This window comes from Coenobita brevimanus, chromosome 4 (assembly GCF_032717465.1).
Source record: "Coenobita brevimanus isolate Jiangsu-jjx chromosome 4, ASM3271746v2, whole genome shotgun sequence".
NCBI lineage: Eukaryota > Metazoa > Arthropoda > Malacostraca > Decapoda > Coenobitidae > Coenobita > Coenobita brevimanus.
The window spans coordinates 32,958,780-32,973,325 of NC_136957.1; the positions used below are offsets into that span (position 1 = coordinate 32,958,780).

At 40.1% G+C, this 14,546-nt stretch overlaps 1 protein-coding gene across 1 annotated transcript in view; it reads right to left on the minus strand.

The window, feature by feature from the left end:
• The window catches only part of LOC145395432 (uncharacterized), a 29,145-nt gene extending 19,729 nt beyond the window's left edge, over positions 1-9,416 (minus strand). The window contains exons 1-6 of the mRNA XM_080269036.1: positions 9,370-9,416; positions 6,360-6,526; positions 3,169-3,320; positions 2,362-2,482; positions 1,447-1,581; positions 550-681 (exon numbers count right to left, since the gene is read on the minus strand). Of these exons, the coding sequence (XP_080125162.1) occupies positions 550-681; positions 1,447-1,581; positions 2,362-2,482; positions 3,169-3,320; positions 6,360-6,496 (677 nt within the window). The 5' untranslated portion in view covers positions 6,497-6,526; positions 9,370-9,416. The remainder of the gene's footprint in view (positions 1-549; positions 682-1,446; positions 1,582-2,361; positions 2,483-3,168; positions 3,321-6,359; positions 6,527-9,369) is intronic.
• Positions 9,417-14,546: the final 5,130 nt, after the last annotated feature.

Consider the following 14,546-nt stretch of genomic DNA (forward strand, 5'->3'; position numbering starts at 1 on the left):
CCATTACCTTACAAAAAGTACCTTCATGCAGGCTTCTAATATTTACAAACTTTCTGGCGTACCATAGAATCTCATAATTTTCAACATAGCTCCACATGAAACACTATCAAACGCCTTTTTAAAATCCACAAAACATATACTAAGTGGTATTTTCATCTCATTAGCTTGTTGCATTAGAGGTCTTACAATAAAAATCTGATCATTACAACCTCGACCCTTTGTAAATCTCGTTTGTTCTTCTCTTAAAATTTTATCAATTACTGGCTCTATTCTGTTCAAGAAGATTTCGAAAAGCCATCATGGATTTTTTTTTATTTTTTTGATATTCTTCATGGTCTAGTGATTTTGGCATTCTCAACCAGATGTCATAAAGAAGATTCTTCTGAGAAGCAGTTGGCATTTATTGCTCACATAATGTCACTAAGGGGCAAGCAGCTAGTCACTCTTGCCTTAAATGTATGGACTGAGCATCTTAGCCAGGGGCCTCGACACTCTTGATGGGGCAGTATTAGACAGGATAGATGGATGGATGGTGTAAGAGCTTCTTACCTCTTAAGCCAGGCAACATCTCCCCAGTTGAGGGAAGGATCATATAAACTCTTCACATAATTAAATACATCAAACCCCGCAGCAGAAGTCTTCATCCTGCTTGACATGTTGTTTGTCAGAAAATTAGCCAGCCTGTAGTGAAAATAAGAGAAATAGAAATACATTAAAAATGTGCAGTTTTAGCACTGTCTATAATTTTTATCTTCATCGTCATCCTGACTTATTTGCCACTGAAAAATAGAATATGAATTTCACTCTTGATTCATTCAAGTATTCACATAATTTTAAAGTGGGGAGTATTTTAGGATTATTACAGTACCGTGTTTTTATTACCGGTATATATATATATATATATATATATATATATATATATATATATATATATATATATATATATATATATATATATTTTTTTTTTGAAAAATCCTTCATGTATAAGTTAGAATCATAGAAGTAGGATATTGCCTACACATTCTAGACGCTGAGTTCTCTAGGCTTTACTCATACACTAGAAAGGGTTTCTTCAAACCTGAATTGTCGGATAGCAACAAGAATAAAATACAAGATGTCACTATAGTGTACTGTAGGTACTTTACTGAAAAAGTCACGCATGAAGTGAATTGACTTTACCTTACTGCTCTATTGATTTATTTTACTTTATTATTAACTTGAACTGACTTTGGCAGTCAGAGCAAAGTACAAGTCATCACTACTGTTGAGGTGTTAAGCGGTGCATGCAGTCATTACGCTAGTGAGATAGTAAACATGGTCATTAGTTGTTATGCTGAAATAAGCTGTCAGGCATATCAGTTGCAAAATCCAGTATATCAGTAGCAAAATGCAGTATGTTACTGTAAAGGTGTTAAAATAGCCGTGCAAGAAATGAACTGGCATTACTTTAAGTGTGAGGGCAGAGTAAACTTGGTCCTCTTGTCTTCTCTGCGTATGCCAGCTATGGGTGCATCGACTGTAAGCACCACTGCTGAGAACCCTGCGGCCTCTGCTCTTCGCACTAGTTTGGCTGTTACTTCCCTGGTTTGGGAGTATAATGATTGGAGATATTATTCAGTAGTTTGGAGCTGACTGTTTGTAAAATTAACTTTCTTCCAAATCTTGTGCTTCAGTTGCCTCATTAATATGTTTTTCATGAGGTACTTTTTCTCTACCATATTCCCTGTACTGTGTTGTTTTATTGCATCATTTCATCGGTGTATGATGTGTTATGCAGAGTATATACAATCTATTGTTCAGCACACTAATTTTGAGATACAGTTCAATCGTCTTGTATAATGCAATAAATACTGCAAATTACTTTTATATAATAGTGGTAGGTGGTGGCGACCATCATCCACTCTCTTGATGTAGTGCTGCCTACTTCTTCCTACACCTTTTTTTCATTCTTTTTCTGTGTCTGCCCTCCTCTATTCCTATTTCTCCCATCTTTCCTTTCACCTTTTAATAATCTTCTTTCCATTTCAGCTGGCATTACATTGAGTGAGAAGCCTAATCGTTTTCTTTAAGCCAAGAAACCATTTACAACGTTGGATGGTAACCATATAACCAACCCATACGTGTTCCCTGTGTCATCAAGTGGGTTGGTGGAGGGTTAGTGCCCCTCCCCGTAAAGCAACTAAGAAAAAATGGCCAGCCCTTACTGGATTCTGGGGTCCGGCTACAGATACATAGACGTTTATATTAGCTTTCCATAGTGTTTTTTCTATTTCCATGCGGTTCCCGTTGTTCTAGATTCTACAAACTTTTTTCCCCTCATCTATACACTAATTATAATTGGTTTTTGTCTCAGTTTCTTACCTGTCCTTGCAAATGTGGACCTGGAAAAAGCGTAGTGAGGATGGTACGTGTTGAGCAACTTCCTCAATGCTGGATGTTGAGTAGGTGCTCATGGTAAAAACAGTGCCAAACCTTGCTGCGGCTGATTGGGGAAACAACAAAAATCTGTTTCAAGACATTTCCCTATTTCTTTGATGACTGGTACCAACTTAGACTTTGAATATTTTTCTTATTAAGGTCTGATTACAGAGTATAAATTGTAGATACCGTATGTTTAAATGATGGTTGGAGGCTCTACTCTCCTGTATGTATAGTCTTCCTATAATCATTTTGGTAATCTTTATTCCCACCCAAAACTGGGTTGAGGTTGGATCCAGGAACATGGAAAAAAAAAATATGAAAGTGGCAGCCCTGTCAACAACAGTGGAATGGCCCACTCAGTCATTCACACATCATTCAAACCCATGGAGTGTTGGCTCCACCTCACAGGCCTAATCATCAGCTCAAAATTTATTTTGTTTTCTTATTAATGGACACACTTCACATTCCCCTGCAATATAGAAGCATTTCATTGACTGTCAGGTTCAAAAGGAGGTGTCAAACTCTTAAGTGTAATGTGCTGCTTCATACATACAGTACATCATCCAGCCAACTCAGTCACTGTTATCGGCTTTCAAGATCTTCCCTTTTCACACACTCACCACGTCCATCCACATAATAGAGTACCCTACCATTTATGCATCATATTCATTATATAGTACAGTACGGTATTAGGTACAATATAGTAATGGCTTTTGAACATAAAGGTTTAAGTATTGTTAAGCTCACCTCTGGCATTAGCACACTCCCCATCTGTACTTGCCATCCTCTGCATGGCGGTGGGTGCAACGCCAATCGGTGCACTGACCCTGTGACCCAGTATGGTGCTGGACGTGCTTCTTTGGGACATATCACGCAGAAGCCGTGGACGAATGTACCACCTGGAAAACTACGTGTGACTTGGCTTGTACGTACCATAATATTTATGATATACCTGTGTAACAGGATGAATATATGGCTTTGAGTAATTCTTATTCATGTGTTTATTTTGAAGCATACCTAACCACCAATACACTTAAGAATTATTCTGTCTGCCACCAGTCTACTTGTTAAACTGGAGGAAGCATGCCACCCAAAAAGGCAGTGCAATGTAGATATGAGTGTTTTAAGTTATATCTACTGAGTAAATTTCATAGTATTACATAAGGTGGAGATCATCCTTGAGGATGGTAAAAGGGTTCTGTGTAAATTCCACCCGAGTAAATTCCACCCACGAAGATTCCTCCATGAAAATTTCACCCATGCCATAAAACTGAAACGAAAATTCCACCCATCTAAAGTGTATTTATTAACTTCATCAGTTAGATATAAGTTACAAAAACTAACAGTTATAACCTCGTCATATGTATTTTATTTGCATCAAGTTAAAATGAGTGTAACTTATTGGCAATGTTCCTTAGAAAAGCCATCTTGTCATCACTGCTTTAACGTGTTACCAAATTGTTTATTCCTACATGCAGATATACAGTATTAACTTCATCGGCCAGGTACTACTTAGAAAAACTGAAACAATTATAATTTCGTCATGAGTTATTTTATTTAGTCAACTTAAAATGAGTGTAAATTATCGGCAGTGCTCCTCAGAAAACCCATCATGTCATCACTACTGTAACGTGTTACCAAATTCTTTAATCGTGCGTTTGTAGTTTGGTATTTCTTGCACATCTTAATTGCATCACCTCTTCGAATGTGGGTAATCTTTGTTTGAATGATGGCTTCTCCACCGAATGCCTTGCAGAGCTTCCACAGGTTTTGGTGTGTGGATGTGATGGATGAGCGCAAAGCATTGTGAAAGCCTTCCATCCCATTGTTTTTCCTTGGGAGGTGGCTAAATATACGATCTCTACCATTCCACATCTTTATGGGAAAAAGCGGCTGATCTCTCCTTCGACGAGCACCTCCTTCCCGCGTAATTCCAATGTAGGTATTTTCGACATATACGGGTAACTTTACACTCCCTGTTGTCTTTCTTTCCTTCATTCTTTCCTCTTCCTTCTGCTTGTGGGTGACTCTACACTGAGTGACAAGCCAAATGGTATCCTGAACACCAGGAAACCATATACTACGCTGGGTGATAACCGTATAACCAAATTTTGGCGCCTGGTGGTTTAGTAGGTAATTACTGCGCTACAGCTGGATTGATCTGGTGAAAGTTTATATCCAAGGGGTGGTTGGGGTTGACTGCTCATGTAATGCCACTCAGGGATGAGTGAGGTTGGTCATTCTCATCTTAAATGTCGGGACCAACTGCCTAGCCCCGGGCTCCTACGCTCCTCATGGGGCATGTAGGACTGGATGATGGATGGATGCAATATATTCAGCAGGGATGTCTTCATCATCAGACAGTTTCTCAAATGCATTAACAATATCGGCAACAAGCAAGATAGCCAATGGGGTGAAGTATTTCATAATAAGTGTGAAATTTACGTCTGTATTGTACCTCACTCGCACATCGTGTCACATACTTTCCGCCAACATGACTGACCTAGATGAAACAAGCACCCAACAACTGAAGCAAGTGGAAACAATGACGTGAAACCATTCTGCTTTGCCTTTTCAAAGTCCATCACACAATCACTAGGTTGAGCACTTGGACGAAGATCAAGAAGTGTAGAAAAAAAGGCTTCTATAGTTCACTTCATGTTTGTCTGCAAGTAGGGTAAACAAACGTGGAACCCAAGATTCTCCGATAATTGCACGTAAAGTGAACAGCTGACACCATATGTTTGGCGATGAATTGAATATACCGTCACAAGCCCATGAACGAGATTTCTTGAGGTCATCCAAGGCGGCGTCTGTTGCGAATATTAAGATAAGGTCAGAATCACCAACACCGCTATCGATAGCCAAGAACAATGAGCCATCCTCGAGAAACTTATATGAATCCGGAATTTCGAAACCATTCCGAGACACTGGAAGAACTGGGATTCCTGATGATTTTTTTTTTCTCCAGTTTTAAAAGTTACGTTAAATTCCTTGAAGTGAGGGCAATTATGACCTCGTTATCTCAGCCAGTGGCTTACTGTCAGCAGCAATAGCTTCCCGTGTGGTAATTATTCCCACATCTTGAACGGTATCTCTCATTGCAGTCACCGTCCTTCGAGCTTCAACTCTTGCACAACTTGCATGGATGGTTGTGATCGTCTGCCCTGGCATTTAGTATGGGTTCCTCTGCGTCATGAACCGTATGAACCCGAGCTCTGCAGCCATTATAAAAATGTTCACATCGCTGGTCGTCTTGGTGGGTTTGTCTTGATGCATTTCATAAATACAGCTCTCCCTATCATAGAATTTCTTTTTGCCCTTTTCCAGTTTTAACAAATGACAAAGGCATCTTGGTTGTATCAAATACCAGGGAGTCACAAAACGGAGACAAGCAGCCTGAAGTTCAGGGCAGCCAGCAGACAACTGTCAGACAACCAACCTGCAGCTGAGGACACCCAGCAGACAACTGATAGGCAACTCACCTCCAGCTCAGGGCAGGGTAATTAGCGGGTGAACCATCTCCTGGCTCAAATCAACTGTCAGAAGGGAGAATCATCAGGTGAACGATTTGTTAGCTCAAAACAACTGTCAGATGGGGGAATCATCGGGTGAACCATCTGTTAGCTCAAAACAACTGTCAGATGGGGGAACTTTCGGGTGAACCATCTCTTAGCTCAAAACAACTGCTAGATGGGGGAATCATTGGGTGGACGATCTGTTAGCTCAAAAAAGCTGTTAAATGAGGGAATTATCGTAGGGGGAATTTTTCACGGGGGGAATTATTTTGAGGGAAATCTTATGGGTGGAATGTTCGTTGGGGAAGTTTACCCGGGGGAACTTACGGTATACGGGAAAAAAGATAATGCTGAGGTCCTTTTTATCATGGCAGCCCTAGATACAATCCGAGCACAAAGCAATACTGGCAAAGTTCATACCGATTCATTGCGTCCTTGTTTTCTTTGAGTGTGACCTCATCCACTGCCCCAGACTTGTAGTAGTTAAGAGCATTGAAAGGGAGTAGCTTGCGGGCCTCCTTCTCATAATCGCTCACACACGCTAAGAGTCGTGCCATCCTCAGCTCAGACTGACCTGTGATGTGATACTGTAACAGATCCATTAAACACAGAGTGTAACTATTTAATTTTTAGTACAGTAGCCTACAGGCAGTTTGCACTTTACCATCCATACTTCAATACTTAGTCATTGCTATTCTAAGGCATTTAAAATCTTCATCATTTTCAGCTACTCGTACCCCATTCTGAGCCTAAAGTAGAAATAATTCTCAATGTACCTTATAACCATAAACTTAAATGAACAACTTTCTCAGACATGATAATCAAATTTTTACAAGGCATGACACTGGGTTTCCTTTTCGCATACACTTCGGTACGGTCACTTAACATATTCGAAAGTTGCGTCACCAGCATACAAACAAGATTCTCTACACACTTCCCTCCCGGTTCATTCTCACCTCAATAATGATTTGAAACGACACTGTCCCAATGTGATGGGTTATGTAAGATTGGGGTGGAATAGTTTAGGTTGCCCAGAATGTTATTTATGGTAGGGTTTTGCACTTCTCTTTTCTTGACACACTGTAATAATTTAATTCTCAGCTTAACCATTTATTTAGGTGATGCACACGGGGTGTGGGGTGTTAGGGGGTTTAACCCTCCCATTTGGAAACTAAAAAATTTGTATGAAAATAAAGCTGAAACGCAACTCATTAAATTAAACCCTTTTGAGAATGTTACGAGATAGAAAAATAATAGAAAGAGTTAAAAAGTTCTACAAACTATAAGAAAGAAAGAATTAAGAACTTTCACGAAGGTCCTACAACGTTGTGTTACCGAAAAGAATATAATGGAAGGTCATGGAAGGCTATTGAAAAAGTAAAAATGGAAGTTTGTAGAACATAATGGAAATTTCTAGAATGTTTCATGAGGGTAAAGAAGCGTTACTTCTGTGCAGAATAAGGACGGGCAGAAATCAGTGAGTGAAGGAGTGTTTTCTCTTGTTTTTCCTTTGTTTTTTAGTGAAAGATGTCAAGTAAACGACTGAATTCTTTATTTCACTTCCAAGGTTCTGTAAAGTTCAGTGTGTCAATTACCTTGAGTTTGTACCTTTCAGCACTTTAGTCAGTTACAATACCTAAGTTTACCGTTTTGCGTTACTTAGTGAGTAATTAAGACGCTCCAAATGGATTGAGCCTATGCAGGTTTACATGCAAGAGGTGGTTGGGGTTTATTGCTCAAGTAATGCCATCCAGGGATGAGTGAGGCTGGTCACTCTGATCTCAAATGTCAAGACCAACTTGCCTAGCCCAGGGCTCCTCATGGGGCAACATAGGATTAGATGATGAATGGATGAAATAAAGTGAATAAAATATGTTTTTTCAATCCTCCTCCCTTTGAAAAATCCTGTGCACGGGCCTGCCAGTTATGTCTAGAAAAGAGTAGAACCTAACCTAACTTAAAAAAAAAAAAAAATAACATTCTATGCAACCTAACCTGGCCCATCCTAACCTAACCTAACCCAGAGAAGAAATGTACTGAATAATTACCCTCAATCCTGCACCTGACATTCTTGATTTCTGTTACATAATAGTCCATTTACAGGACCATAATTTTATTGCCAACAGAGAAGACTTTGTAGCACCCTTTCCTTAATGATTTATATTACATGTTACACTTTCGTAATCTCTGGAATACCTCTTACATAATTTTAATGTTGACATGTCTTGCATTATACTTCGTTCACTTGATCTAAAATTTCATTCTCTCCACCTTGAATGCTTGAGATGTAATAACATCAGCACATGGCGCTAGTCTTGGGGAAGTGCCATGGAAAGGATGTAAAGCTGTAGTATTGCCTTTTTCTTCCACTGAGCCATGCGAAATAAGCTGCAGAAGGACAAAAATGTGGTCCAAGTACTCTACACTGATGAGGAAGAGGTGTTGTAAATGCTCCTAAACCGATGAAAATACTACCCAGGCACGATATGACCACCGGTGCCGTGAAATACCGAATCGGCGGCCATTTACCGAATCCGCATTTATAATAGGATTTTTTTTTTTTATCATACAGTATAGGTTCATACACACCTAATTACCTGAAATCCAGTAAAAAAAAAAAATGTACTTAATGTACCTATTAATAAAAAATCGGGGTTCGGATCAAAAACGTGCTAAAGTTAACGAGTATTTCCCTTTTAGATCATAGGCACACTTTGGCGGACTTCTGTTTTGAATAAACATTTATTTACGGTGCAGTTAGATGTATTTGCATATTAAACCATTAGTTATACAAAGTAGAAATCTGTCAAGGCACGTGGTTGAGCTAAAAGCAAAACACTTTCGCTAACCTTAGTAGGGTTTTTGCTGTGAATCCTGATTTTTTATTAAGTTAATTTAAACCCAAAATCTTTACCAAATTTCAGATAATTAGGCGTATATGAACCTATATGGTGATAAAGAATATATTGTCCTAAACAAAGAGCCGATTCGGTGTTTCGTTGCACCCCATGTCATGACAACAACCCTCTCTCTCTCATCTTCCCACCGAATAATTGTCGCTTATTTTCGTCTTCCTCACAAATTGCTTACCATGTAGAAGTCTCTTATTGCCTTCGATGCATATAACGCTGGTAGCCTATGCACTGCACTGCCTTTTCACACTCACTGAAGAATCGATTTCTTTGGCTCTGATTGATCTTATTTTGTACCCAATACACTTAAAAGCAGTAACGTTGTCCAGAGCCATTGCATTTTGTCAGGAATTAATGTATTAATCTTATATGCAGGACACTATTTTTGTGTACTTTTAAGACTGAGTGATCGTATTTCTTACCCAGTATGCCTAAAAGTAGATTAAAGTTACATATCTATATTGTCGGAAAGTATTTAACAGAGTAAATTAACTTACCAATAAACACAAGAACTGAACCCTCCAATCCAACAGCTGACAGTGCTCTGAAATTTACACCTCCTCTGACCCGAAGACAGCTGATGCTGTCTCTAGGCTCAACAAAGATATAAAAGAATATACTGGGGTGCCAATGATATATATATATATATATATATATATATATATATATATATATATATATATATATATATATATATATATATATATATATATTTTGTGTGTGTGTGTCTGTGTGTGTGTGTGTACTGTAGATGAAATGATATAACGTTTGGTAATGCAAGTAAATTTTGTGTGGATGTGATTAATAAATAGATGGATTAATAAATTGATGGATTAATAAAAAAAAAAAGAACAGTAATTTATACTGTACTTGGCAACTCAAGTGACCTTCAAAACTGTAAAGATACTGAGTGGCATCATTGATAATGCCATGAGCGCATCGTGCCACAGTATAACCACAACTAAACAGTATAAAATGTATGAAACTAAATAATTTTAGCGTTTCTGATTATTCTTATTCTTAAATGGATGCAGTGATAGAACAAGTAAACCAGAGGTACATCAACAAAGGTACTACATGTTTTATGAGCTTTTAGCTGATGTGGTTTGTTGCAGCACCACCCTTTGTATTCTGATAACACTCTTTTGTCACACAAAGGTTTTTTTACATTTTTTTTTTTAAGTGGATGAGAGTGAATAATTATGTGAATGACAGACACTTAAGGATAAAATTGCAGTTTCCATGCCTCGTGACTGTTGTAGTGTTTCCTTTTAGTGTCATTATATCCAATTAACACCTACTGAGGTCCTGGGGAGGGATGCTTTCACATGGTGGCGTTTGCTGCCCAGGTTAAGCGGATATCCCTTGGCTCCCTCCCTATCCCCCTGAATTAGCTCTGTGGACTGCAGGAGAGTGAAAGATTCAGCCTGAAGTCCACTGGGTTCACATTCAGATAAGCCTAGGGACACAGCAGCAAAAGCTATTGACTGTTCTAAGATTTGAAAAAAAAAAATGTGAAAGAAAGCTGAAAATGTCAAAGATTTGCGTTGTGAGAGGATTTGTGTGTGACTCATTTATGCTGTCATACTCGTATTTCTGTCATACTCACCCCATTTATTTATGAGAAGTATGATGCTGTTAAATATTGTTACGTCCCCACCCCACACTGCCACAGCCTCCAACAGCAATAGTTCAGTATGGGAAAAACTTTGCTCAGTGAGCTCTTCTTCCTAGAGGCAGCCTTTAGGTGCACAGTACACAAGATCAGCTCAGGCGTGGTGAATAAACACTGGCTTCCTAAGTTCACTGTCTTAATTTTCCAAGTAATTACACTTAATGCTTGTCAACTTCACTTCACTGTTTTCGCAAATACCGACGGTGTACAAACTTACTAATTGCAATTACACTCAGGGCCGGATTTACCAATAGGCTAAGTAGGCCATTGGCCTAGGGCCCACAGGTATCTGGGGGCCCAATGACACTAATTTGTCACGCAGTGTGCCCGCGTATAACCTTGTTGCAAGTATACACCGAGTATTTCATTATACAGTATAATATATTCATAACCATTAGGGCTCCTGTACTTCATGTGCTTGAAAATTGATTATGCTTAAGTTCATTGTATTTCTTTCATTATTCCCATATGTATGATATATCTCTCTCTCTCTCTCTCTCTCTCTCTCTCTCTCTCTATATATATATATATATATATATATATATATATATATATATGTATCTATATCTATATATATATATATATATATATATATATATATATATGCTGAGATAGATGAGAATGGGAATGCGTTAGTGGACATTTGTGCTGGGAGGGGGTTGGTGATAGCCAATACCCTCTTCAGGCATAAAATGATCCACAGGTATACATGGCGAGTGATGAGAAGGGTGGGTTGTGAACTGAATGAAAGGAAGGCAATGATTGATTATGTGTGTGTGGATGAAAGGATGCGAAGATGTGTAAAGGATGCAAGAGTGTATAGAGATTGGGGGAGTGGACTTTCTGACCACTACTTGGTGGTGGCCAGAATTAGAATGCAAGTAAGATGGAGGAATAGAAGAAGGGAAAGACGAGAGGAAGGAGAAGTTGCAAGGAGAATGGAAAGGTTACAAGAGGATGAGAAAAAGGCAGAGTATAAGAGAGAAGTGGAGGAACGATTGGGCAAATATGAATTGGAGCAGATGGGAGACGTGGAAGGTATGTGTAAGATACTTACAGAAGAAATATGTGCAGCATGTGATGTGGTGTGTGGAAGAAAGAGAAGACGGAGGGGGGTGCAAGGAACAGCATGGTGGACTGAAGAGGTGAAACAGGCTGTGGCACAAAAGAAGAAAGCATACAATGAATGGATGAGAAATAGGGGCGTGGAAGAAGTTGAGAGGCGGAAGAGAGAGTTATATGTGGAAAGAAAGAGAGAGGTGAAAAGATTAGTAAGAGAGAGTAAGAAGAGGGTGGATGAGGAATTTGGAAGGAATTTGAGTGTAAAGTGGAGGGACTGTAAGAAAATGTTCTGGAGAGAAGTGAAAAGAGTAAGACAAGGTGGAAGTGAAGTTAGCAGGGGAGTGAAAGATAAAAATGGCAGATTACTAGTGGAGAAGGGAGAAAAAGTGAACAGATGGAGAGAACACTTTAAGGAATTGTTGAATGTAGAGGATGGAAGTAATGCGAGTATAAGTGGGTGGGGAATGGCTGGGAGAAGGGGGGAGGTGAGAAGACAGGAAGAAATCAGTAGGATAGAAGTTGTGGAAGCAATGAAGAAAGTTAAATCGGGGAAAGCCCCAGGAATTGATGGAGTGTGTGGTGAAATGCTGAAGCATGGGGGAGAGATAGTAGTAGAATGGATGTGGAAGATGTGCAGATTGGCCTGGGAGGAAGGTATAGTCCCGGAGGATTGGAAGTCAAGTATAATTATTCCCTTGTACAAAGGGAAAGGGGAAAAAGAAGTGTGTGGTAATCATAGGGGCATTTGTCTTCTTAGTATAATAGGAAAAGTGTATGGTAGGATACCTATAGACAGAGTTAGAGAAAGAACAGAGAAATTAGTTGGAGAAGAACAGGGAGGCTTTAGGAAGGGAAGAGGTTGTGTAGATCAGATATTCATTCTTAGATATTTAGTGGAAAAGTTTCTAGAGAAGGGAAAGAAGTTGTATGCGGCTTTCCTGGATTTGGAGAAAGCATATGACAGGGTGGATAGACAAGGATTGTGGAAAGTGTTAAGAATGTAAGGAGTAGATGGGAAGTTGTTGAATGCTGTGTAGAGTATGTACGATGGTGCGAAGGCTGCAGTGCGTATGGATGGTGAACTAAGTGAATTTTTCTCTTTGAAAGTTGGTTTGAAACAGGGATGTGTCATGTCTCCATGGTTGTTCAATCTGTACATGGATGGGGTAATAAAAGAGGTACAAGGTAGGGTAGTGGATGTTGGAGTGGCCCTGGTGAGAGAGCATAGAGTTTGGAAACTCCCTGTACTGTTGTTTGCAGATGATACTGTGTTGTTGAGTGAAGACGAAGGGGATTCTGCAAGGCTTGGTGGATGAGTTTGAGAGAGTGTGTAAGAAACGGAATCTAAAGGTGAATGTAGGGAAGAGTAAAGTGATGGTCTTTGAGAGAGGTGAAGTTAGTGAATGTTCAGCGAGGTTGGATGGTGAGGAATTGGAAAATGTGAGTACGTTTAAGTACTTGGGTAGTGTGATGAGTAAGGATGGAGGTTTGGAGGGTGATGTGCTTGAAAGGGTACAACAGGGAAGGAAGGTTGCTGGTTCTTTGAAAGCAGTGATAAGAAACAGGGAAGTGAGCATGGAAGTGAAAAAGTTACTACATGATAGTATTGTGATACCAACTCTAACGTACGGAGGTGAAGCTTGGGCATTGTTGGAAGGACACAAGTCATGAGTGAGAGCAGTGGAAATGAGTTATTTGAGAGGAGCCTGTGGAGTCACGTGGAGAGACAGGCTGACGAATGAGGATATAAAGGAGCGTTGTGGTGTGGATGTGGATGTGATAGGAAGGTCTGTGAGAAACACACTGAGGTGGTTTGGCCATGTGGAGAGGATTTTTTTTTTTTTTTTTATTTTATTTTTTTTTTATGTGTCCGACTCAGGGCATAGGCTCCACAGCCTGCTCTCAAGGCCCAGTAGTCCTCCTACATACCATACTCCTCTCTACATGTCACCACTTCGGCACTAACACCCACCGTCCATATTGAATACATGCTAGGGCTGTCTCATACAGGACTGGTGTACTGGTATTAGCGGGGGTACTTTTATGACATGTCGGCGGGTCATCTGGTAGATCAGGAAAGTGTGCTTTCATGAAATTCATTCAAATCCTTAAACTGTTCCCTGCCCCAGCCGGGATTCGAACCTGGGTCCATCAGGATGGAGGGTGAAAGTCTGACGAAGAGAGTGTATGTGAGTGAGGTGGAGGGGGGAAGAGGGAGGGGGAGGCCGAGGATGAGATGGAGGGATGGGGTGGTGAGGTATATGAGAGAGGGGGGTGTGAGTTGGGAGCAGGGCAGTGAAATGGCGGGGGACAGGGCGACTTGGAGGCGATTTGTTTGTGGCCACCCCAAACGGGATTGAGGCGTCTGGCAATATATATATATATATATCATCATCATTGTCTGGACCTCCTTTCCCACCCTAGGGCAGGGTGAGGATTAGCAATGTACAGATAGCCCAAATTTGCCCAATCCAATGGGCCACGCTTTCATTCACTCATCATTCAAGCCCCCGGAATCCTGGCTTTATCAGATACACCAAAAACATTCACCACGTTCTGTAGTTTCATATATCGTATCTGACAGAGTCAATCCAGACGCTGCCACGATAAAAAGGGGTGTCAAAAAGCCCTGATCATGCACTTCTCACAAAATTCATCCAACCAGCTCGATCTCCTGTCAGTATCCTATCCTCACCAACTTCCAAACCTCTCTTCCTCACATATTCATCCACCATATCTCTCCACCTTCTCCTTGGCCTACCTCGCCTCCTCCCTCCTTCGAATTAGCTCAGATATACCTTTTTCACCATTCTATTGTTATCCATTCTCTCTACATGACCATACCATCTCAGTACACTCTCTTCAATTCTGGTGTCCACGGACTTTCTCACTCCGCATATTTCACGAATCACATTATTTCGTATCCTATCCACCCTCTGTACTCCACATACATTCCTC